Source organism: Ochotona curzoniae, unplaced genomic scaffold, assembly GCF_017591425.1.
Source record: "Ochotona curzoniae isolate NIBS_2020 unplaced genomic scaffold, NIBS_Ocur_1.0 contig_2754, whole genome shotgun sequence".
Taxonomy (NCBI): Eukaryota; Metazoa; Chordata; class Mammalia; order Lagomorpha; family Ochotonidae; genus Ochotona; species Ochotona curzoniae.
The window spans coordinates 34,507,292-34,533,831 of NW_024465582.1; the positions used below are offsets into that span (position 1 = coordinate 34,507,292).

Here is a 26,540-nt window from a genome sequence, read left to right on the forward strand (position 1 = left end):
GCTACTATTGCAGATAGAAAAACAATCCCATAAAACTTGATAAACAAGTGACCACCACCTTCTTTATAGCTTCTCTCTAGGGTCCCACATCTGGTACAGCAGGTTATGTAGCCTCCTAGGAGTCTAATATTGGTACAAATCCCAGCTGCTCCACTTTTGATCCAGTTTCCTTCTAATGCACCTGGGAGGGCAGCAGATAATGGCACAAGTACTTAGGCCCCTGCCACCTATGTTGGAAGTTCAAAAGGAACTGTGGGCTCCTGGTCTCAATTGGCCCAGCCTCTCCTGTAGGGCCATTTGGGGAGAATTGGATGGAACTGTGGGCTCCTGTTCTGAGTTGGCCCAGCCTGATTGCTAGGGCCATTTGTTGAGTAAACCACTAGAAGATCTCTGCCTTTCTATCCCTGTCACTCTGCTTTTTAAATTAACAAAATAAAAATTTTAAAAATATCTCTTAAACAGGGACAAATGTATTTCATTACTTTAATAAGAAAAATTTGCATTTATTGCATGCATTTGAACACGACAGAAATCATAGTATTTTAGTCCTGCAGATATATAAAAATGAATAGAATCCAATAATTAAGTGAGTGACTGAAGGACAGATTAATCTGATTTCTAAGCTTCAAAATATAAAAAATAAAAAACACTTCCAGGCATGTTAATTTTTGACAAATAAACCACACACCGTGACGAGAGATTATCACAGGAGACCTGGGGTTCACTTTGTCTGGGTTTCCAGATGGAACAGCCTCCACACTCTTCAGAAAGCATTAATGTAGATTAGGACATGAGTGATCATCCTTGCTACTCTAATGCAAGCAAATAGGACCTTGTATAATGTATGAAAATTCAACTTGGTGTTTGTTTTTTATTTAGTATCTCCTGGATGTTAGAGTTGTTTTCATTAGGAGAACAGAGGGCTTCCACTTGTACCTCTCACGTCCTTTGCATTTGGGGGGGTGCGTCTCAAAGTCCTTAAAAAAACTGAGCCATATGGAGACCTGCCCCCCCCACACACATTTTATCTTATAAATTTAGCTCAGTAAAGTAAAATATTGCTGTGTTTTGGAAATTGTCCTGGGTGAAGAGCTTAAGGGGAGGCCTGTTTATCCGTCCAGTCCTCCCTTCTGCTGTAGGCATTGAGCACTGGTGAGCAGAGCAATCCCTTAGGCATTCTCATAGGTAGTCCTCGGTGGACTCCAGCTGGTCACTGTCTGCAAACTGACATAGTTCTGCTCTTTCCAACGTCAACCAGAATGTATAGCCTCTTACCTCAACTAACCATCACACATGAAAAGTAATTTGCTTTCCTCTTCCTGCAATTTTAATAGCCACGTTGACATGCAAATGCTTGCTGTTGTAGACTATACTAATCTAAACTTTTAAAAGTAGCTTTGAAATCTTGCGTTAGCCTTTTTGTAGTCTAAATTCCTATCAGGTGTTTGTCCCTTCTTACATTTCCACTAAATGCTGAAAATCTCTCTTCTGAGAAGCCTTGTTGCTCTGGCAAGAAGGTAGCCTTCTCTTCAGATAACATTGTGCTGGAGGCTACTGCAGAGAAAGACAACACTGCTAGTGGGATGCAAATTACACTTGTGTGATAGCTTTCTTGGGGGAAAAAAAGGCATGTTCTCTTTTAAGCACTGTATGGAGCATATATAGTAGTTTCTGATGTGCGGTTGTCATGGTAATGAAAAGGCAGTGGTCCTTTTGCTCCATTTGAGTAAATAGACACGGACAACTTAGGGGACTTTATGAGACGTAAATTATTTCTGGTCTGTGGCTCTACAGAGTACAAAACACATTCTTGTTTAAACATCTTTCCAGTTTGTATGTTTTCCAGACTGAGCAAACGTAATTTATGCTTTAGAAGTAATAAGAACATGTCTCCTGTTGGAATTGTTCATTCATCTGAAATATGTTCACTGATACCTGAGGGAAGGGAGAGTTAACGAATCACAAAACAAAATCATGGTAGGGAAAATTGTCTTTCCCTCTTTCCACAGACGAGTTTCTGATAATTGCTATTAAATGGACTGAATAATTTTTTTTTTAATGGTAAGGTTTCTCTTATTTTCCAGATTGAAAGTGTGTAAAATATAAAGTACAAGCATAGATATTCAAAATCTTTAATAAGTAGCCAAATGAAGTAGGATTGCTTTTTACCCATTTAGTTGGTAGCTATCTTTATAATCACTTCGTTGTAATTACTTTTTTGCTTAAGTTTTAATACTTTCAGTTGTTTCAAAATGTTTTTACAGGACATAAAATTTAGTTTCCCAAGTCCCTTACGTAAAGTCTTATTTTGATGATTTGATTCAGTTGTACTTCAGTCATGGTCACAAAAATGACAGGTAAATTTGACTGAAATCTTAACATGGTAGTTCTGTGTGATGTCCACTTGAACTTGTTCATTTTGTCTTTGTGGACCATTATAAGTTATTGGAGGTAGAACATATGGTGACCTATCATTATATTTTCGCTTGAGTACAAGTGTAGGCTCGCGTGTCAGTGTGCCACAAAATCATCTAATTGTGACTTCTCCAATTCAAGCTGTTGAGTTCCTTGACTTCAGTTTGCTGTGAGCAGGTCTCAGCTCTTGTCCATTCTTGTCTTTCACTCGGCAGGTTTGTATAATTGTGAATTACAAGATGTCTTTTTATGATCCTGTAGTAAATTTGCAGTCTGAAAGCACTTCCAAAAGTTTCTGAAAAAGCTCTAAACGAGAATGCCCATCTTCCATGAACATATGAAGACTCCAATACTAATTTCTTTTTTTCCGTTTTGCACCTTGGCAATTTTGCATATAGTTGTTTTCACAGTGTTAATAGTTGTACTTGAAATTGCCCATCAGGTCACACCCTGCAGTCCCTGAGATCTCCTTGCTTTGGCAGCTGCAGCGTCTCTGCTGTTACAGCTTTCATGTATCTGAGGCCCTAGCGACATCCGTGATTCATAGCCAGGGACCCAGTCCAAAGCTCGCATCCCATCAGCAGCAGAAGGTGCAGACTGCTCCTCTGAGGCCCCAGACAGTGCTGCCTCTAATTGTCAGGCAGGGACCTCTGGGCAGAATTCTCCATGCTGCTCCCACGGTTACTGGTGAGAGCTGGGCTGTGTGGTCAGAATCTCGGAGAGGGGTTTTGGGTGTGACACTTTATAGCCAGGTCGTGTCGGAAGGCAGTAACTCTTAGGAGATTCTGAGCATGAGGTCAGTCACTTTCTTAGTGCTGAAGTTATTGGCCACTTAGGGCTTGAGCCAGACGTTGGCCACCTGATCCTTTCTTCCCTTGGAGTGCTGAGCAACCATGTTGCCTTCAAAAAGAATACGCAGACAAGTCATCAAAGGAAAGTGTCCACAGGCCCTTGTTGCACACTGGAACTCAGACCCTGAATCGCAAAAGTTCTGCGCCCTGGATATCCCTCCCAAATAGCTTTCCTCCTCCTTTTTGTTTTTATTCATTTCAATCTGCTGAGTCTGACCGCTGTAATTATCCCTGGTATTCATTTTGTCAAAGTGTATTAGTGAGAGATCAATAATATGGATCTCCCCATTCACTTTCTGCTTGTTTGGGTATATTGATTTCATTTAAATAAAAATCAACCTGGTGTATAATGTTTGTTTACCCTGGTCCTGGGCTGAGCATCATGTCCACACCCTCACAGACTATGTTGTGTCATTTGTTTGACTAAAAATACTCAATTTGCCTGGCGTTCCCCTGTAACGATACACTGGTGCTTTCCCCACAGGACCGACGGACGTCGCTGGTCACTGGCTTCCCTCCCCTCCTCTGGCTATGGGACCAACACGCCCAGCTCTACCGTCTCTGTAAGTGCTCCTCTGCCTCACCCCCACAGGGCTATCAGGAAGGCAGGGCTCTCTGTGAATGCTGCCTGCTAGGAAAGAGAAGATAAATTCTGCATGCCTGCCCCTTGGAATAGGTGATGCATCAAATGATGGCCTGCTAAGCACACAAAAAGACAACCTCTTGCTACAAGCTTTTCAGCTGTAGAGTGTCAGCTGGGTAAGTCCCAGGATCCCAAGTTTGGAGGAGGTTGGAAGCTTCTGTTTTAATACCATTTGGTGTAGTTTGGGTAGAAAAAACACAATCTGGCTTTATTGCTCTGGTTCCATGCCAGTGGTAGTAGGACTGCAAAGGCTATTAAGCTGTGATGGACTGGGTCTTTTTTCTTGTACAGCAGAGATTGAGATTCATTTTGTTTTTTTTTTTCCTTCAATGAATAATAAATAAACTGTCACAGAGAAATAGATTTCTCTGTGCTAGGTGAAGAACTTTGTTTTCAAGAGAGATTAAAAGAATTTAGAAGAGAATTGAGATAAATAAAGAGACACGATGGAGCAGTGAAGATGGGAAAGAAGAAATTGTGCAGTCTTGCCCCACACTACATGTTACCCAGGGGCCAACTTGGATACTTTCTTAGTATAAATGAGTGACGTTGCATATATCTGTGTCTGCAGGGCATTAGAGACCTGGTGGTCATTTCAAAAGGTCCATGTTGTTGTTTAATTAATATCCAGTGAGATGATTTAAATGCTTTTGCACCCAACAGGAGTATGGACCTGTGATTTTAGAACCCCTTCTCATCCTTAGTTTGTCATCGTCTGTGGCTTAAAGTCTAGGGATGTCCATCAGTGGCATTTTCTATAGCTCTCAGCACTGTATTCAGCATGAGGACTGCTAGTTATTTATACTTGAACTAACAAAAAAAACTCTGTAATTAATTAGATCTAAGCCAACTGGTATCACCAGTGCTTTATGTGGTTTCAAAATTCCAAGTATAATCAACATACTTTTTTTGAAACATGTAAATTATATTAGATTTTTTAATCACTTCTGTATAGTATTTTGTTTATTAAAGACAGGTACTTTGTTTTTCTATTCACTATTCTATTTTGTTCATGAATTTGATCATTTTCAAAACACATCTTAATAACCTTGCATCACCAGCTGCATGTTTATAAAGGATGTTGCAAAAGCCTAAATGCACCCATGGATGAAAATCTCCCTAAAAAACAGTGAATTCAGCCCTGGTTATGATGCAGATCACCATTGCTGGTATCATTGACTGTTGATAGATGTTGAAAATGTGGAGCATCGCAGCGTGAACATGAATGCTAAAGTAGATTGGCAGGAAGGAAAAGAAGTAATTTTATTTTCTTTATTTGTAAGCACACTTCCTCCTCCAGACCCTGAAGTGTCTTTAAGTAGAGCCAAGCCATGTATAAACAGAGTACCTGACTTTTTGTGCTGTGGTTTTCCAGGAAAAATTCTTAGTTAATTCTCATTACCCACAGTTTAACTTCATACCTCCTGAATTCAAATTCTGTTTTAATTTCAGTTCTGCCACCTTGCATTGACTTCGACTTCAGCTAGGTTTCTATTATAATTCAAAATGATGAGAGCAGGCCCTTCTTCATTTTTCTAGTAAATGCTACAGAAAGGTGAATCATGAAGAGAGACAATAAACTACATGGTATTGGACCCTGTCTAGTACAAATATTTTTAAAAATTGCGTCTACAAGCACTCCCTGTTTGCCAGGAACTGTTCTGATGCCTTTGAGTGGGTTGGCTCATTGAACGCTATCATGTATCCTGTGCTGGAACTGCAATGCTGGGCCCAGTTTTGTGGGAGAGGAATCCAAGGCACAGAGAACAGGTGTCTCTTCACCCACCCCCTTGCTGTATCAGTGAGAAAGCAGTAAGTGGTCAAGGCCCTGGGTTCCCTGAACTTTTTCAAAATTTTACATGGCCTGCAGAGCTACAGAGAGTGACCGTCCATCAGCTGGTTCACTCTTTAAGTGGCCACAACAGTCAGGAGTGGACCAGACTGAAAGCCAAGAACATCTTCTGGATTTTGCACCTCGCCACCTTGTGCTGCTTTAGCAGGGAGCTGTAACAGATGTGGAACAGCCAGGAGTGCAACATGCACCTGCAGGGGATGACAATGCTACAGGCTGCAGCTTAACATGCTACACAACTCTGGCCCTCGTGTGCCATTTGTGACCTTCTGATAAAGAAACCAGCCTGCCGTCAGTCACCATGGCGCCAGTGCTGCCTCCTAACTCCATGTGTGTGGAAGCAGCAGCTCCCAGACGAGTTCTGAGTCAGACTCACAGGCTCCACATTTTCCAGCAGCGCATTTCCAAAAGAGTGCTTTATTTTATTTTTTTTTTTTTAAAAAGGCGCTGTACTTTGATCTCAGTGTTCCTACTCTTTTTTTTCTTCAAAATGAAATTTTAGCTTCCAAAATTACTTTTTCTTTTGCCTGAAGACTTAGCAGAATTGTTTAATTTGTAGACTAGAGGAGCGGTTGTGTAAAAATGCAGCCACCTTTTCTCCTTTTTGTTTCTTGATTAAAGAAAAGTTAATGAGTGAAAACTAGAAAAGCATTTCTCGTTTTCCTCAGTTGTGTGTGTGTATGTGTGTTATGTGTGTTCTTGGTCTTTACATATTGGGACAAAAGTTACGCAAAACTGTTTAATAATTAATTCTTTTTTTTTAAAGTCTAACGTAAAGTATTCCTGAGAAGATGATCATTTCCCTGGATTGCTGTCAGTTAATTAATCAGAAATTCATTTTATGTATTTTAAAGTAACAACATAGATATATAAAAATATAGCATGTACTTTGAGAAAACTTTAATTTCGCTTTTATGTATGGTTATGTTGTTAGCAGGACTTCAGGACACTTCTATGGAGTTATAAATATTATTGTATCTTTATTCTTTGAATATTCTGCAGACTGCCAAGTGTTAAAAATGTTTTATTCTGAAATTGGAAAGATTTGGTCATATGAAATGTATCAGCCCTCCAAGAGGATATTAGTATCGCAACTTCTTTTAACATTGGGTCTTGCAGTTAAAGTTAACTTGTGGAACTTTTCCAAGATAATATTCAGATCGTAATTTCTACATTTGAAGTCAGTAACTTGGAATTGCAGTGGTAGGAAGGCATTCCCTTCTGTATTTCTTGCCAGATGAGTTCTTTTCTGCTGAAGGAATGGAAATAGCAATATAAATTTGCACAAACATGAGGTATGGTTGTGAAGTTATATGACTTTTAACAAGTAGCAAGTCGAAACATGGGCCTGTACTCTGCAGGCTGGTTACCTTGAGAAGTTCCATGCTTCCTGGGGGTGGCGCTGTGACTCAGAGGATGTTTTTGCAACTCCAATTGCCCTGAGAATGAAAAACCACAGTTTTTCTTGTGTAAATATCCATTCCTTGAGAGTCAACTTGATTTATGGTGTAGTCAGAAGTCATGTGGAGTGATTGGAAGATGAGGAACCCTGGAAGCACACCAGGAGAGCCTCAAACTGGTCCTTCAGACTTTTACGGGTGGTATCCCCAGGACATGTGGGCCAGTGGAGGTGTCATTGCTAGGGGCAGTGGGCTCTTGTGGACAATGCTGGCCACACCTGCTGCTCCTGAAGGCCCTCCTGACAGACATGGCAGGGTCTTCTCCAAGTCCTTCCTCTCCGCTAAGTTGAGCCTGTAGTGGTCAGCTGTCTCACAGGACACCTTTGGAAGCAGCCTCAGTCCTTTGGCTGGCCTCTACTTGTCTCCATTGCTCCCAGTTCATCCTAGTGTCACGTGGAACTATTTCCTTAACAATTTGCTTGTTCCAACTGGGGTGAAATGGGACCTCTCCCCCCATAAGTTCCTTGCCTCCTAGTTCCTATGCATTAGTTTCTATTACTATTACTTACACCATTACATCGTTTATGTTAGCATATACTCTATCCCTAAACATGGGCCACATTCCTTACCATATTAAATGACCTAGCTATGTATATGATCATAAAATTTGTCTCGACTTAACAGATGTTAACGATTTTTATATTCACTATAACTGATTTTAAAAGTGAATTTTAAATTGTTTGGTAAATGAAATCGTACAGGTAACCCTTAAAATTTGACTTTAGCCAGCCTCTTGCTCCCATCTCCTTCCGTGGAGGGGCTTTTCCCTGCAGTAAGTTTGTTTTGCTCCTGTGCAAGCCCAGAGCCGTGATATTTTATGTGCAACTCTTGAACTGGGCGTGTCTGGGAAAGTGTCTGCACTGTTAGAAACGTAACATGACCCCTGGACTGGATGCAGTAGCGTAGTGGCACTGAGCCAGCAGCAATTATCTTCAGCGACCTGAATCAGCATTCACATTCAACAGATGAAATAAATGTCACTTTATGGTTTTTTAATTTGTTGTTGAAATAGAGAATGGATTTTGCATGGATGTCATGGGGACAGTTCTGAGAAGATAAACGTCACTTCTCTCTCCGCCCCCCTCCATCTCTCCATCACCCTCCTTTCCCTTCCTGACTTTTAATTTTTGCAGAGACATGATTTCAGTTCACTCTAAATCACAGGCTTAATTCACCACACACCATAATATTCAGCAAAGTAAAAAAGCAGAAAGATCATAGTTCCACAGGAGTGTAAACGGCAGTCATATCACAGGATGTCCAATTCATTCCTGTACATTTCTATAATAGCTGCCACATATCAAATAAAATTCAAGTTAATGGTTGCTCACAAGGGGTACCTGGGTTAAGTTCCTGGCCCTCAGCTCTTGGAGCATTTGGAGAGCGAACCAGTTGATGGGAGCTCTGCCTAGCTCTGTCTCTGAATCACACACACACAAAAAGGAAGATACTGTAATCCCCAATTTTCAAACAATACCATTATCTTCTTCGTTCCTCCCTACTTTCACCCATAGCACATGTTGACATGTTGACGGTAATGGCAACCAGGGGCAGCATGCATTAGAAAGGGAAGCTGTGTGGCCTCCTTGAGGATCCCACTTCCAATTGTAGGCAGAGTGATTACACCCAGTCTTGCTCTGAATTGAGGTAGAGAGATTTCAACTTCTGAGAGAGCATCAAGGAGTCATATTTAGGCAATAGTTGTAACTATAGTGTAGAAACTATATCCTACTAGCCCATTTTCTGCTGTTAGTAGTGATACAGTGCCTCAAACTGCATATATTATAATGAAAAATAGACCAGACTTGGCCTGAAGTTCTGGTCCAAGGTGAAGGACCTGCACCCGAGGAGGGCTTTCTCACTGGCAAGTCTCGCAGTAGTGCCAGGCATTACACAGCAAGAGTCATGGAGAGCAGGTGTGTTGCTGATGTCATCTTCATCTTGTCACATCACCCTGATAACCTCTCCTCCCCATTGCCTCCTAATGACCTGACTGAAACACCACAGTTGGATGAAGTTTCCATTGTTAGAAGACCTCACCAGAGGACTGAACTCCTCCAGCATGTGTTTTGGAAGGGACTGCCTGTATTCCCACCCACCCTGCCTTAGCGTTCTTCTATTGGAAGAATGTCTTTGTGAGATAGTCACGTGACCTCTGTTGGTTTGTTTCAGTCATCCTGCTCCTCCCAGGAGAAGTTACATCAGCTGCCATACCAACCGACGCCAGATGAATTACACTTCTTATCAAAACATTTTTGCACCACCGAAAGCATTGCTGCTGAGAGCAGATGCAGGAACACTCCCCTACGGCCCCGATCTCGAAGTCTGAGGTGTGTAGACTGCACTGAACACTCTTCACTCAGCCAGTGTTGTCCAAGACTCTTGGCTCTCTAATCCACATGTAATGGGGGAGTTTGGGATTGGTGCCTCATACTGTTTATTATCCTTAAAAGACATTTTGCTGTTTATCTCTTGAATTTTCACTCTTTTTTGCTTGGTTACGATGATCCTGGCTTCGGCCACCTACCCGAAGATCATTCAAATTTTCAAATTTCAGGGCAATGTGTTTATGATGCCTAAGTGGTTAATGTTCTATTGAAAAAGAAAGGCAGCAAAAATAAGAGGTTATTTTGGATTTCATAAAAGTCCACTCCAATCTTTTTATTCTTATTTTCCATGATTAGTCTTATTTTTTCTAACAAATGTTTAGAATTGCTGTCACCTGTATTTCTTTGTTTCAACTAAATTTTTGGGTACGAAATATAATCCATTGAACATTAAATGGGGCTGGTTTATATTGTTTCAAACAATATGTGTTGCCAGTGGTTTCTTCAGGAAGCAGACTCATGTTCGGGATGTTTATCAGAGAGTGGGTGCTTTTGGGGATCAACACCTGGGGGTGGGAGGAGTAGAAGTGCACAAAATTGGGCAGAGGAAGAAGTCTGGCTGCAATACAGGCCATACCTGCTCTGCACATTGCACCCAGAAACAGGCGTCTGGGACAAATGGCCCTTCTATCTCAGCACTGGGTCCATTACGGCACATGATGCCCTGGCAAGATGTGGCCATGGACGACGAGCTGTGGCTGCCCTGAAGGACCAGACTGCTCAGGATTTGTCCTAATAGGGCAGGACCTCTCGTGTGCCACCACAAGATCTTGATGTCGCAGGCTTGGTATACTTGACATACTTAGAATTTTAGTAGTTTTTAAAACATAGGTTTTTAATAGGTGTTGGATATCACAGTTTGATTACATTTTTGTGTTTGTACCTTTCTTTAGTGTCATAAACTGATATTAATGGTTCAGGTAATTTTGAGATACAGAGCAAAAAAGGTTTGCCACTTCACCCGAGGGCACTGTGCTTTACCACATGGGCACCCTTTCTGCTTTTATTAAGGGATGTCCAAGAATAGCATGTATGCCTAGGAATTGCACATAGGAATACAAATACATTAAAGTAATGCCGCTGTATACAGTCAGGGAGGAGCACAGGCCTGCTCTTGAAATAAATAGAATTGCACACCAGCTGTATGCCTCCGTTCATCTGGCATGTAACGCCTAGCTCAGCATCCCAGATAAATATTCACTAGGTTAGAAAATGGATTTCAATTATGACACCTGTGCCACGGAAGACTCAGGCCTCTTTGGTGGTGTGTGACGGAGCGCAGGTGTATGGGAGAAGTGTGAAATTGCACTGTTAAACATGTCCTGCATGTGGCTGTTTCTTGCTACCCTGTTCTGTTTTATATAGTAATTCGTTAATTGGCTTCAGGAACTCCGTAAGCGCCAATGATAGGCAGAATATAATCTCGATTTAAAGACGTTTTCTGAATAGTGCTGTAAGTGTAATGATTTTTTGTGGCATTCCACTTCTTGCGCTTTCTTTTTGAATCCTGTGTAGAGTGTCTGCATTTGTGAGTTGATGTGTCTACATGGGTACTAATGAGTGAGTTTGCCGTGCGTTCCCTCGTACCAAATGCTTTTCATACAAAGGTTCCGTAGCACTCTTGATGCACAACTGACTGTTTATAAATACAAAGCTTCTTTTCATTTCATGCTGTGGCAAGTTTAAAAGGCTAATTTGCTTTGCTTGCAGCCCTGGACGATCTCCTGCCTGCTGCGACCATGAAATAATTATGATGAACCATGTCTACAAAGAAAGATTCCCCAAGGTAATGAATTGAATTGAAGATGCCTAGCATCTAACCGAATGGACAGTGGGCAGTGGGGGAGGGGGAGTAGCATCTGTAAGGTGGCTTGGTTAGGAGAGCGGAAGGATCCAAGCTAGGAAGCGACGTAAAGCAGCATTCGGCTTGTACAACACAAAGAAGTTGAAGCTGAGAACTGCTACCAGCCAGCTGCTGTCTGCGTTTGGGTGGAAGGCAAGCCTTGCTGTTTGAGTGCCACCTGCATTTGGGCCTGATAAGAAGCCACATGGGAAGTCTACTTTATAAGGTTGTGTGTTCTTGCTCCTTCCAACTTATGCACCTGCTGCTCTTTTGCCAAGCAGAGAACATTTTCTACCCCAAAATCTAGTAGATTGGTATATCCTGAAAGTTGCCTATTTAAAAAAAAAAAAACTTATTGGTGTCCCATCCTTTTAATCCTCAGACTTCTAACTCTGTAATTTAGAAGGAACAGTCCTGCTGCAGTGTTCCCCAGTCAGGCTGGTAGAAGGAGTTTGAATTGAACCTGAGAGGAATTGGTAAATAATTGTTACCTCGCTCCCTGACTGCAAGAAACTGCTCTCTGAACGTCCCTGTCACCTCTCCTTATTTCCAGCTGTTTCCCACCAAAGCGTTCCCACAATGTCGGGCAAAGGCAGCCTTTCTGCATTGTTTCTGATGATCTCCCCCACCCCCCGCTTCCCTGCTGATTACCCTAGGCAAGAGAATAAAAGGAAATCTCTGGTTTCATAAATCAGGAGTGGAACACTTATTCTTTGTAATGAACCCAACATTGATGTCATTGATTAAAGCTGTCGCAGCTATTCCTCACATGTCACTGGGGAAGCAGATACTGACTGTGCCTGCTAAAGGCAGGCCTGCCGTAAGAGAGGGGCAGGAGGCAGGAATCCCGCTACTTACAAAATGAATGCATCCAGGGGTGTTGAAGAGACATTTGGTGATCTCAGGGAAAGAAATGAGGTTTGAATATAAAACTTTGGGTGTGTTTCATCAAGGTACTTCCCTTGACCTTATTATTTTTTTAATGCGATGTGCTTCTTGATAAGGATATAAGATTGTACTCCTGGTATATTAAAACTTACCCAAGAAAACAACCTTTGGACTCCCCTGTGGAACTCTAGCCATAGTCTTGATTTTTAAGTAAAACCTAAAGAAACATTTGATGTACTTTTCCGGCCACCTGGAAGTGCTTCAAATCTAAAAGGAGCACAAGGTGGTTCGGTATGATCTGAGTTCATTTGAAGCAGCTCAGATGACCCATTGTAGTTAGATGGGGTGTAGGAAGAAAGCATCCTGCCAGTATTCCTGCACATTTATTCTTTAAATTTTTTATTGTCTACATTCCACGCTGGAAGGCGGAGACGTTGCTGCTTCCTTTTCTGCTTTTTATTTTGAAAACTTTGATCACAGCAGAATTAAGTGGGTGATAAAGAGATTTCCCATATGCCCCCTTCCCCTATTTCCATAGGCAGAGCCCTCCTCCGTTATCAGCATCCCAAAACAGAGAGATAGTTAGTGAACTGACAGGGACTCCTGATTCTCATCCGTTGACTGCGTGCACATGAGGGCCCTTCTGAGTGTTGTAAAATCAAGGGGTTTGGACAAACGTCTGGTGAAGTGTATGCACCATTATAGAATCACAGAAATGAGGTATCTTTGGAATGTGATGCCTAGAATTCGGTTTTGGAGCTCTCTGACTTGATGACTGTGTCTCCTTGTGTTTCGACTCTGAGTAGGCCACCGCGCAGATGGAGGAACGCCTGAAGGAGATCATCAGCAGTTACTCCCCCGACAGTGTCCTGCCCCTGGCAGACGGAGTGCTGAGTTTCACTCACCATCAGGTTATTGAGCTGGCCCGGGACTGCTTAGACAAATCCCACCAGGGTCTCATCACCTCGCGATACTTCCTTGAATTGCAGCACAAGTTAGATAAGTTGCTACAGGAGGTGAGAACCATGCGTCGTATAAAGTTTTCTAATCTGTTTTTGCAGATATCCTGGCAAAAAAAAAAAAAAGTATGAGACCGTTTGCTTGCTTGTTGTAGTTGTAAGACGGAGCTCGCATTCCAGGGCAGCGACGGAGAAGGGGAAACACCCAGCTGATTGCTGCTTGCTATAAATTGATTCTGGTCGTTATGTAGAGTAATAGAAAGTTAATGCAATAACCTTTACAGGAACCTTGGGACCCAACAATCTATGACTCTGGGATAAGTGGATTGTGAAGGATTTTGAAGCAGTGATTTCTTTTCCCCTTCACCATAAAGTTATAAATTGCCTGAGCATGGGTATGTGATTTGATGGCACTATCTGGTTCTCATATCTGGAAAAGCTAAATGAGAAACTGCAGGCTTCTTCCAGGCTATGTGTCCTATTAATTAACCTGCGATGGTGTTGGGTAGTAAATGGTAACTTGCATTTCCAGTGGTGTCAGTTCTTCTTCTAACAAAATATCCAATTTCCAAAATGACAGATAAACATGGGACCTGCCTTTGCCTCCCGCTGGTATGCCTGACTCCTGATAGCACGTGGGGCAGGAAGAGGGTATGCAATGGTGGAATGGCGTTTAGTTTGTAATTCTACAGCCCGTGTGTGAAACCTATTTAGCCCCAGTATTTAGATGTATCATATTTCTGACTCTTACAGGGCATATAAATTGTATCATTGAAACAAGTCATAGATGAATTTCTTTGAATTTAAATATATAATTTTAACATACTAGTACCCCAATATTGGGGAAATCTGAGCTTCAGTAATGTCCCTACTACAGTTATGGTGACTGAGATAGAGCCCTCTCCTCCTGGGTTAACTGTTTCTCTCGCCCTTTCCCCACCCAGAATTCACCAACACAGTTTCCCATATACCCTGTTCCCGTTTCGTAGGTTCTACTCTATGGAAACCTGCTAATGCTGTGTCTTTCAGGGGTGGCGGTGAATGCATTGTCTGGGGGGTATCATTGCAGATGATCAATTTGGCAGGGACTAGTCCCCTCAAAACTTAAAACGCACACAGATTTGCAGCGGGAAGATCGTGCACTTGGGTATCCCATCAGCATGTACTCTGCCGTGTTTCTCATCGCTACTGTCAATAGTTGCACTTGCCTCCTCACACTGCTGATAGTTGGTAGGCTGACTCCACTCCCAAGTGCGGACCACACTTTGAGCAGTAGCATGGTACTAGGATGCAAAGTCTCTGTGCACAGGAATACTTGTCTGCTGCATTACCTAGACTAGTGTGTCATACGTTGAAGAAGGCCAGTATTTGCCAAATGCAGGGAACTGGTCTTTTCCCGCTAAACTCCCTGCTATCCTTATTAACTTCAGATCTGCTGGATATTTTACTGGAACATTTTTGTATCCAGTGGTGATGTATTCTCTCTCTCCAACCGCCCTGCCTCCTTTTTTGGTTTGTTTTTGTTTTGTTTTTAGCATTTTCCCCTATTCTTGTACCTGTCTGACTTTGCTCTCTGCCTCTCAGCAGGATTTCCTCTTCCAGCTCATGCCTTCCACCAGTGAGTTTCCTAGACCCTACACTGTCATGCTGTCATGTTGACAGAGCTCTTGGGCTCATTGCCATATCCGCTTAAATGGCACCCCATATCTTAGACAGGCAGCTGTTTCCGATTTCACATTCATGTTATCTGTCCACCCCTTGGACATCTTCCCACCTGCACAGTCCACTGAAACAGAAGATCCAACAGAAGATTCCAATGCTGGAATGCCCAACGGTTCTTCACCAAACCTGCTTCCTCTGCATTCTTTGCCCGCATCCTTGGCAGCACCATCTATCTGATTTCCTGCCAGAAGGCTGCTCTGGTTGGCTGCCTCCTGTCCTCCATCAAGCACTCTCTCACTAGGCTCGCATAATGCACTTTGAATATTTCTACAACTCCTCTCTGACCCCTGCCCCCTCTATAAACTTCCTAACTCAGACCTCATCCTCTTTGGACCACACTTCTTTCAGTCCTAATCCTACACATCCATACTTCTACACAGCTGTTAGAATACCTAACACCCTTCAGCACTGAGTTGTATCTGCAGTTAAGAAGTGTAACATGGGCCACAGTGGTATTCCACCCCTCTAATCCATTTTAGCTGCGGTATATTGTAATGAGCTCTTGCATCTCCCTTCATCAGTAGATGGTGGGCTCTATGAGGAACCAGCATTGTCTTCCACTCCCTGCTGCCCCTCTGAATGCCTACTGTTTCTCAGATCCTGCCTAACTAGGTAGGGTTGAGGAAGGAAGAAGTTACCATATCAGCATGGCTGAAATATTTATACATTGTGCCACCTCGTCAAGTCACCTAATTCTGTTGTTTCATTTTTATCAAATCAGCACCTGGAAAATGATGGAAGCTCTCTGCCTGTTTTTGCTTAGGGGGATATCTTAAAAATCCCCTTTGTGAAATATTAGCTACACTTGTGAACAGAAGAGGCAAACCAAAATAGTAGTGAGCCTCTGGGGGCTGTTCCTCCTGGGATCCCATAGCTCTGTTGGAGGAGGCGACCATCATCACTGGTTTAATTTCTGCATTTTTCCTTCCTTCATAACATTTCCCTGGGAGGGTAGCATTGGTTGCCACAGCTATGGATAGTGAAATCTTCCACTGACTTTGCTGTCTTTATGGTAGACTGGGCAGATTTAGCAACCAAAAAAGAAAAGGAAAAAATAGAGTTTCAAAATTCATGTGAAGAAGCTACGTAATGGATAATTTTTACTATAGAGAGAAATTTCTCTTGGTTAGAGAAGCAGGTATGAATAACATCTAATGGTTTACAGATAAACATTTTCTGTTATTCCATTTGTAAGAATTAAACACTGTCTTCAGATTCCCATGTGTAGTGTCCTTCCAGATCTCAGGGCTGATTGGTTACTGGGAAGCTTGTCCCTTCCAGCTCAGCTGAATCTTAGGAACTTGCACAGTTGTCCTCGTGGTACTCTCATCAGTTCCCAGTGTGATGTTCTGTGCCCAGAAGAACCGCCTTCCAACCATTTTCCCATCATTTGTTATTTGCGTAATACAAGCAGTCATCCTGCAATGTCAGTACCTTGCTTTAGCTGATGCTTGCTCAAGTCCTGAGGTCTAGGTTAGTTTCAGAGGAACTCTGATACCCACCATCCTGTTAGATGTATTTAGCTAAAGAAAATGAAGCATTTGGGAAACACCAACCTCCTCTCAAGGCTGGATCATGTGGTTCTTTTACGGAGGCCAATACTAAAACCATAGAGGCAGGATTCCATTAATGTTTCCCCCACAGGGCTTGCCCCCAAACAACCAAGAAGCTGGTCCTCTTCCCTGGCTAGTGCTGCCTTTTTATTTGATGTTGTTTTCATAGAATCCCTTCTCTTCCCTTAATATGAGTGGATAAAGTGTTATTTGAATTGATGACTTTATCTTTTGCCTTGGTGGTGTATAATAATTCTTAGTAGGAAAAAGTTGAAGTGAACTGATTGTTTTAGGATTTTGTGAATAGAGCCATAAGTGGACTGTTTTTAAGTTTTATTTACAAATCAAGTTCACGTTTTCCATCCTGGAGACTATAAAAGTGACCTGGGGCTGCTTAGATTTTGTTCATGTTTTGTCATTTGTAAAGCAATAATTGTGAAAGTAGAAAAAAACTTCAGTATTGAGGCTAACTTATCAGCCAAGAAGTTAGGTGGTGGTTTTGCATTATCTCTAAGTTTTTCTGTTTACTAAATTATAAGGAAGACATATAACCAGATTTCTTAGCATTCGTTATTTCTTCTAAAGTCTATCTAGAAAATGTAAATGCAGGTTTTGAAAGTTGAGGGTGCGTGCTGTGTGTGTCCTGGTCTCATTACTTGTTACTGAGATCCTACACTTCAAGTCCTGGTTTGCTTTTTCTTTGAGCATATTGTGTTCTACAATTACTTACCAGTACTCATCTTCTCTGTTCTGTTTTGAATGTTAGCTGCTGTGCTTTTGTCCATATATGGTTTCTATGTATTTTGGAAGATTGCCTTTGATTCGATGCCTTAAAGTCAGTAGACATGGGCTTCTAAGTTCCATCATCTTTCGTAACTTGGTTCTGCCTAGTTTTTTTTATATAAATATTTTTAAGTTATTAGAAGGAATTAACTCATACTAGGTTAAACATTAAGAAATCTTACTACTGGTAGTAACTTCTAAAGTCGTTTTATGATTGTCTTGATGTAGATCTGCCTTACTTCTTAAAATACTATCATTAAATATTTCAGTGATCTTTTTAAAAAGCAACTTGCTTTCAGAATATTTATTGGATTAAAGCAACATTTAAAATTAACATTTATTTAACTATTTTTAAATGGGTTAAATTTTCCTGAGTTGAGTCTTGCTGTATACATCCAAGTGTAGGCATGCAGTTAAATTTGAGGTAAGCATTACACGCTGTTCCATGTGGTTAAAAACTAATTATAGGCTAATTGTGTTGTAGATGTAAATGTTTTGCGAATGGGGGGATGCGCACAGTAGTGACATCAGTCCTTTAGCCATGTCATGCTTCTGAGAAATTTAATGTTCAAAGTTAGGGTCGGGATCGGCTGCCTGTTCCACCTGCACCACGTACTTAAAGTATTTTAAGCTGCTAATGTCTCCTTCATTCATGGTTCATGACAAGAGCTCTTACGCTTGAGTTTTAAGTTCTGCAGTTAAAGTTTATTCTGTATTTGCAGATAATGCCTGCTTGTCTGTGTTGGAAGAATATTTTTATCACTTAAGTCACTCAATTTTGACTGTTTGCAATGACCTAATTAGCTTGTTTTCCTGAATGTCTTTGCCATTCACTGGAGCTGCCCTGTGTCATCATTCTTTCCCTTGCTTTTCCATAGGCTCACGACCGCTCCGAAAGTGGCGAACTGGCCTTTATTAAGCAGCTCGTCCGAAAGATCCTGATTGTCATTGCCCGGCCTGCTCGGTTATTAGAGTGCCTGGTATGTGTCTCTCCACGTGACTTCCATTATTTACTGGCACTGTGGGAAAGCAGAGGCCATCAGAAAGCGCCAGTTTCATTTGGCTTCAAACGCCAGAGCTAAATGGAAAGAGTCAGGAGGAACTACAGCGTGTGAATGTGTATGATGGCGTCCGTGTGTGACTTGTCTTTTCTGATTTTAAGAAAGAATTCTGGGACTTGTGCTGTATGAAGTGATAATCCTATCATATTCTGGTCATACTAGAAAGATGATATGAAATAATGCCTCTAAACCAATCTCAGCATAATTACTGTATGCAACAGCTAATTTAAAACCCTTGCCATGCCCCACTTTTTTGGAGTTGACAGGATGCAGAGAGAGGGAAATCAGAGATTTGTTTGATGGTGACCTGTGTTTATAATTATTACTTTTTTCAAAAGGTGTAATGTTAGTGATCGGTGCTAGTTAGCAACCATTTTGGAGAGTAGAGCAGGCTCTCTTTCAAACCTGAAGGAGTGTGAATTTTACATCTCATTTCCTCTTTGTCACTATTTTCTTCTCAGTGATTGTTTTTCTGTTTTAAATTTTTTTTATTTGGTGAAAATTTCATTTTTGGTCAAACCTTTGAATAAATATGAAGCTGTGGATGTCGGAATGATTGTAGAGGACTATAGAATCTCATGAGAGCACCTCTTAGGGAGCAGGTGTTTAACGAAGATGCCTGTATCCCACACTGAAGAGCTGCGGTTCAATCACCAGCTCTGGCTTCTGCCTCCAGTTTTCAGCTAGTATAGACCCTGGGACTTGTCAGTGATGCTTCTGGTCATTTGGCCCTGGTTCAATCCCCACCTCTGGCTTCTGCCTCCAGGTTTCAGCTAGTATAGACCTTGGGACTTGCCAATGATGCTTTCAGTCATTAGGCCCTTGCCACACACTTGGCACACCTGGATTGCTTTCTTAGTCCTGACCCCAGCCCAGCCCAGCCCAGCCCAGCCCAGCCCAGCCCTGGCTGCTACAAGCGCCTGAAGCATATGTATGCATATGTATGCATATGAATGTTTGCCTTTGAAATAATTGTTTAAAAAGTTTCAAAAATGTCACTTTTAAGTTCTCCTAGCCATGAACATAGCACTGAATACATGAGGGTTATGCTTGAGGCTCAGTGCGTTAAGGCCCTGCTGGATATGCCCACACCCACATCTGAATGCCAGTTCTGGTCCTGTCTGCTAGGTAAGGCAGCAGAGGACAGCTTTAGTGTGGCCTAGCCCTGGCTTTTGAAGGCACTTGGAGAGTGAACCAGCAGCTGGATGCTCTTCTTCTCCCTCTACCCCTTTCCTCCCTCCCTCTTTCCCTTCTGCCTGTCATTCTGCTTTTCAAATAAGTATATAAGTAGATCTGTTAAAAAAAAAAAAAAAGAAAACCAAAGTGTATGGTAGGAAAGATATATCAAAATCGTAGAACAAACAAAGGTAATGAAAGCATTAATATCCTGTTTTTTTTTTTAAAGATTTATTTTTATTATTTTTTCATTGGAAAGGCAGATATACAGAGAGGAGAGACAGAGAGGAAGATCTTCCGTCCGATGATTCACTCCCCAAGTGAGCGCAACGGGCCGATACTATGTCGATCCGAAGCCAGGAGCCTCTTCCGGGTCTCCCACGCGGGTGCAGGTTCCCAAAGCTTTGGGCCGTCCTCGACTGCTTTCCCGGGCCACAGGCAGGGAGCTGGAAGGGAAGCGGGGCTGCCGGGATTAGAACCGGCGCCCATATGGGATCCCGGGCGGCAAGGTGAGGACCTTTAACCACTTGCGCCACCGCGCCGGGCCCAATATCCTGTTTTTTTTAATGTTGGCGTTGTAAATATGAAAAAAATTTTAAATCAGCAAAAAGGGTAATTTGAAGTTTTTTATTCTAATATTTTTAGATGTCTCTGAATTTCCTAAAACAAACAACAACAACAACAACAAAAAACTAGGGAGGAAATATTTTCTGATCTTACTTATTCCTTCCAAGACTGGTTGTATGAAGAAAAAAAAAATACCAAAAACAAACACTGAACCTTCTGGATGAATTCTCAGATTTTCAAACTTTGCTGCAAAGGGTGATTAGAAAGCATATCTGAGACACTTGACCCAGTGGTGGAGATGTTGCCAGGGTACTCACAGAGCTCACCAGAGAGCCTTGCTGGGTCCCAGCACCACTTCCAAATTCAGCTTTCCATTGCCATGCACCGGAGGATGCAGTGTGTAACTGCGTGGGTCACTGCGACCTACCTGGCAGCCCATGTCAAGCTTCAGGCCCCTGGTTTTCTGGCCTTGCCTCAGCTGTGCTGCCATTTGCCAAGAGGCCCAATGGATGGACATTATCTGGCCAGCTGTCTTTTTCTCTCCAGCTTTCAAATAAAATAAAAGGCACATATAAAATATATATTTTGATTTGAAAGGAAGTGTTTTAGAGAGAAGGAACGATCCACAAAGCCCCCATTTGTTGATTCACTCCCCCAGTGGCTGCATCATTCAGAGCTGGGCTCCAAGAGCTTCTTCAGGGTACCCCATGTGGATGCAGGGACCCAGGCACTTGGTCATCCTCTGCTTTCTTCCCAGGCCGTAAGCAGGGAGCCGGATAGAAAGTAGAACAGCTGGGATTTGAATCATCCATATAGGATGGTGGCACCACAGGTGGTAGAATAGCCTGCTACACAATGAATGGTGGCAGCCCCCAGATTTTTTTTTTAATTTAGTCATGCATATGTGGTTGCAGCGAAATGGACACTTTAAGTGGATCACGTGCAGATTCTATACTTGTCAAGGCATTTCCCTCCTTTGTGCCTGCAGAACTACAGCCATGTGTACCCGGTGCTTTTCTTTGTAGGTAGGATTTGTGGCATAAAATCCCAAACAGTTTTGGCTCAGATACCCATATGTGTTTGTCTTCTGCTAGGAATTTGATCCTGAAGAATTTTACTATCTATTGGAAGCGGCAGAAGGTCATGCAAAAGAAGGCCAGGGGATTAAAAGTGACATTCCCAGGTACATCATTAGCCAACTGGGGCTCAATAAAGACCCCCTGGAAGGTGAGTACTGTGGTTGGGCTGGCATTCCACCAGCTGTGGCCCCTGGGAGCACTTAGTGGCCGGCCATTGTTTTTCTTGCTGCACTGGCTTTCCCGGGGAGCAAGTGAGCACGCCCCGTTTTGAATTGTGCCCGAACTCTGGGACAGAGCGTGAAATCCTAGAGGCTTTTCAAGCTGAGCGTGCCAGCCTATCCTAGGGGGATTGCTATTTCAGTCTCTGAGCATATCTGCCCTTGCGAAGTTGTGGCGCTTTTCGTTGTTGTTGTTGTTAAGGAAACTACCATTCATTTACAATTAACACTGAAATTTCTTGTGGAAAACCAATGGTAGATTGCACAGAGTTCAATGTTGAGATATATTTCTCTTACTTGTCTTCAGAAAATTAATAATTATAGACAAGAGAGCCAGAAGGGGGGGGGGAGGAAATGTTTCTGTAAAGCTTATATAGGGATTTATGGCTGATTCATATGAAGAACAAAAAAGGTGTAATCCTGTTAGCTACAGAGAAAAGGAAGCTTCCTGTTGGTGATTTTCAAAAATCTAATATTGGTAAACCAACCTCGCCCAGCCCCACCCCCACCCGTTTCCTGTTCAGTATTGTTTGGGATTGTTATTTATAACTTAGGGTTATGTGCTGTCTAAAAAGACTCATAAACAATCGTTGACTCCTTCGTTCAAAGTGGTCTTCCTGGTTCATTAAATTGAATTTGCAAACAGTGTTTATCCTGTTTGTAATGGAGTTCGAGTGATGGCTCAGAGAGTCTGTACCCCACCCCAGCCCCCCAGCCCCCTGGCACACCACTGAAGCCAGGGGGGAGCCTGCTGCTCTCTGCTCCTCTCCAGCCTGTTCACTGCTTGGCTTGCTCTGAGGGCCCTGGTATCTTTGCTCCCAGTGAAATGATGCATGCATTACTGGGAGATAATGCCAGATAAATTTATACTGTACTGAAAGCAATACCACAACAGATTCATCACTTATCACAGACTAGTGGCTGGCTTTTCTGAAAAGTTCCCTGGGGAGAGATTTTTTTTTCCCCATGGCTTTTAAATTACCATCTTTACCTTTTTGAATCATGAGTCTTTAGAAATGGTTTAAATCAATGAAATAAAAAGGGCAGATGTTTAATGGTATTTAGATGAGTTTTAAAAATCTCTTCAGGCATTACAAAATGATGCCTTAGCTCCCTGCTTCAAAAGCCGGCTCTAGGTTCCATCCCATTACTACCCACTGCTCACAAATAATATGTATTTCCCAGATAATAGTTATTTAGCAGAAATTCTATTTAAAACAGAACCATCTTTTAATTTGTTTTTTTATTAAAATAATTGGAGTGGGGAGGCTGTCAGACTATATTAGAGTGAGTCTTCACGCTGCGGTGGCGAAGGTGACATCAGCCATTGCTATTTCGACCAAGGCTGCTCTGCACAGTTTTCTTACCTGGCAGGAACCATCGCTGTAGCCTGGCCTTGGGCGGGGAAGGACCTGAGGCCCATTGCTGTCTTTATGGAGGCCTTAAAGCATGAACGGTGATCTTTGACCAGTTTGGAGCCTAGTCATAGAAATTCATCCCTGGGACTTCTGCTTTTCATTCTTGACACTTGTTTTCCTGACTTAAGAGAGTTTTTCAAATCTATTTGCTAACAAGTAAAATGTGGCTTCTTTTTTTTTTTTAAGATTTATTTATTTTTATTACAAAGTCAGATATACAGAGAGGAGGAGAGACAGAGAGGAAGATCTTCCATCCAATGATTCACTCCCCAAGTGAGCACAACGGCCGATGCTATGCCGATCCGAAGCCAGGAGCTAGGAACTTTTTCTGGGTCTCCCACATGGGTGCAGGGTCCCAAGGCTTTGGATTGTCCTCGCCTGCTTTCCCAGGCCACAAGCAGGGAGCTGGATGGGAAGTGGAGCAGCCAGAGCATGAACTGGCACCCATGTAGGATCTTGGCTCATGCCAGGCGAGGACTTCAGCCATTAGGCTGTCAGGCTGGCCCGGAAGTTTTTATCTAAAGACATAATGAGTATTGTTTTTGCTTTCTCTTCCTTATACATTGTCTTTACCCAAAATGGGCTATTATAAGAGCATGATTATATGAAAAAAAAGAGCCTGGGGAAGTTTTAGATGCCTATAAAATATGTTGTTAAAACCTACAACGTTTTATTATACATGATGAATTTTAAAAAATTTTAAAACGCACGTAATGAAAGAGAAAACAGATTCCCTCTGATCCCACTTCTTTGAAATACACCTTTGACAAAGTTTGGGAGAAAATTCTTTCATGTTCTTTTTCTGTCAGCTATGTTTCACAGTTTAAAAAATATCTAAGAATGAAAATGAACACTAAACATCAGGCTTTCTCACTCACTTATGTAAATGTAGGCTTCATTCCAGTGCGAGTTGGGCAATTAAAGCCTTTGTTTCTTGACTAGACCACCAGGGTAGCACTTATGCTGGTGTCAAACATGTGGCATCCAGCCCAGAACCGACTACTTTACATGATATAATTATAAACAATAATCAATGTTTAATGAGCATGCAATTTTTGTTAGTCAACATGCTAGGCGCTTTGCACGCATTGTCATATGTAATATTACTCAGAGGAAATTTCCAAGAGATAAAGAATATTGTTCCCTTCTCTCCCAGAAAGAAGTTGAAGTTGAAAGGTCCCTAGCTAGTAAGTGCTTAGACTGGTGATTATACGAATCTTTTCATCTGTAACTGCTCTTAACCATCACCGAGGCTTCCTCCCTGGCATTGCAAGTGCATTGCCTGGCGCTCCTGCCGTGAACGCGAAGCCTTGGGTAAGGAGTGGTCACAGCACCAGAGGATCAGAGCACTTCTGTTGCATGTCAGTGCCTGGGATGATTGACTTCTTGTGCTGTCTCAGTAAGAAGAGCTGTAGGTCCACCCAGCCCTTTGCAAGTGGCTCTAACGATGCCAGGCCATGAAGCCTGCTAGCTGGGGTAGAAGCCTAGTTCTCAAGTTCTTTTGTCTCAATGTTCAAAAGAAATGGGATCCCAGGACCAGTTGTGTATGGGACAGCTTCAAGAGTCCTTTGCCAGCTCTTGCTGTTTTGAAATTTCAGATTTTCCCCAGGGCAGCACTTCGGAGTATAAGATAGCTTTTTTTCTCTTTTATATGATAATGGGGACATTATTTTTCTTTTGTGTTAGCATAGCACTCTTATTGAATTACATGGTTTCTTAAACCCTGCTTCCTGTTCTACCCACACAGAAATGGCTCAGTTGGGGAACTATGACAGTGGGACGGCTGAGACACCAGAAACAGATGAATCTATCAGTGTGAGTACCCTCTGGATGAAATGTGATGTTGGCTTTTCTGTTGGTCAGCATCTGGGGGCTTTGTGGCATCACTTTATCAGTTCACCAAATGTCTATTGTGCCTCTATGTGCAGGCCATGGTGCCAGGCACTGGGCGTGCCATTTTCACCCGTTCCCATCAAAGAGAAATAGAAATTAACAAAAGGAAGTCACATACACAGAGAGAGAGATGTAAGATCTATGGGGATGGGGGGAGACCATTCCTTACCAGATTGTAACACAAAGAGATTGAGCTCGGTCCGATTTGTTTTCAAAAAAATTTCTCAAGTATGTGTCATTTGAGATGAAAGGTGAGAAGAGATTATACTAGAAACAACCAGATGTTCTGGACATTGAGAGCAAAGAATACTGCAGAGACGGGAGAGGACTTGAGTGAAAACTGGATGCCAGGTCCCTGTTGCTCCTGTTTGTCAACTATTGCTTGGTTACACTCTCTTGAAGAACAACAGGAAGTGGCGACGTGTGTGTGCATGTCCATGTGTGTGTGTGCACAGGGAGATGGTCCAGTCGGAGTTACATCTTGAAAAGCAGCAAACGAGTGGGGCAGGAGGAGCAGGTGCAGTGCCTGGGGAAGGCAGCTCAGAGGTGCCGGGGACACACAGGCTGGAGTAGATGCTGGCCGCTGGAGACCTTGTCCTCGCCTGGATTTAAAGCTGACACCACCTCTTCGTAGCTGTGGGAAATGATTCTGTGTCTGAGTCTCCCCTTCTGTGACGTAAATTCACAAGATTATCAGATGGAAATTTTTTTTTAGAGATTTACTATTTTTATTGGCAACTCAGATATACAGAGAGGAGAAGACACTAGAAGGAAGATCCTCCATCCCCTGGTTCACTCCCCAAGTGAGCACAATGGTCAGAGCTGAGCCGATCCAAAGCCAGGAGCCAGGAACCTCTTCCAAGTCTCCCATGCTGGTGCAGGGTCCCAAGGCTTTGGGCCATCCTCGACTGCTTTCCCCGGGCTACAGGCAGGGAGCTGGATGGGAAGCGGGGCTGCCAGGATTAGAACCGGTGCCCATATGGGATCGTGGCACATACAAAATGAGGACTTTAGCCACTAGGCTACCACATCAGGCCCAATCAGATGGAAAAATTTTTAGGACACTATCATGTAGTGCGTAATAAATGATAACCTGTTTTCTTAATTGCATTATCACAACTGTTGTAATTTTGCATGCTCTGAGATTAAGTTTCCTTGGAAATATCCAAGAGGAGCCATCAAACTGGCCCTGATGTGTGAGTTCTGATGCCTTCTGGCTCTCAGAGAGGAGTTTCTGCTAGAGGTCTGGTGATGTAGCCTCATTCATGGACATCAATGGGATGGGAAATGGTTAATGAGTCACAGGGACTTGTGCAGAGAGCCCTGTTGTCCACAGCTGTGAAAGCTTAGATTGGGAGTGGTGGGCAAAACAAGTGATGGCCCCAAGGTGAAAGTGTTTTCTGAAGGTCAGGCTGGGGTCTGGGGTTGAAGAGGTGAGGTGGCCCAGAGTTCAGGGGTTGGGTCTGTTGTCCTTGTAGAAGCCCAGGATGCCCAGGTCCTCAAGTTGAGCTGAGATGCTGAAAGTGGGAAAAGAGTGGGACAACACGGTCAGTTATGACAACGCTGAGTGGAAGGGCCGTCAGGTAGTCGTGCAGTTTCTTCTACAGCAATAGAAAGAGAATTCTGAGTATGCACAGGGGAGCCAAGATGGTATAAGGATGTCAGTGCCAGAATTAACAGGATTTTTTTTAATAATAAAAGCATTTTGTTTATTCCTATCCTTTGGGCTTAACATTTTAAGGAAATTTTGTTTGGAGAACTGTTATCTCCAC

At 42.6% G+C, this 26,540-nt stretch overlaps 1 protein-coding gene across 1 annotated transcript in view; it reads left to right on the top strand.

Annotated features, from left to right (window-relative positions):
• Positions 1 to 26,540, top strand: part of MAST4 (microtubule associated serine/threonine kinase family member 4) — a 594,255-nt gene that overhangs the window by 522,390 nt on the left and 45,325 nt on the right. Inside the window, exons 7-13 of the mRNA XM_040977340.1 lie at positions 3,751 to 3,829; positions 9,394 to 9,551; positions 11,319 to 11,394; positions 13,146 to 13,355; positions 18,235 to 18,336; positions 21,255 to 21,387; positions 24,623 to 24,690. Of these exons, the coding sequence (XP_040833274.1) occupies positions 3,751 to 3,829; positions 9,394 to 9,551; positions 11,319 to 11,394; positions 13,146 to 13,355; positions 18,235 to 18,336; positions 21,255 to 21,387; positions 24,623 to 24,690 (826 nt within the window). The remainder of the gene's footprint in view (positions 1 to 3,750; positions 3,830 to 9,393; positions 9,552 to 11,318; positions 11,395 to 13,145; positions 13,356 to 18,234; positions 18,337 to 21,254; positions 21,388 to 24,622; positions 24,691 to 26,540) is intronic.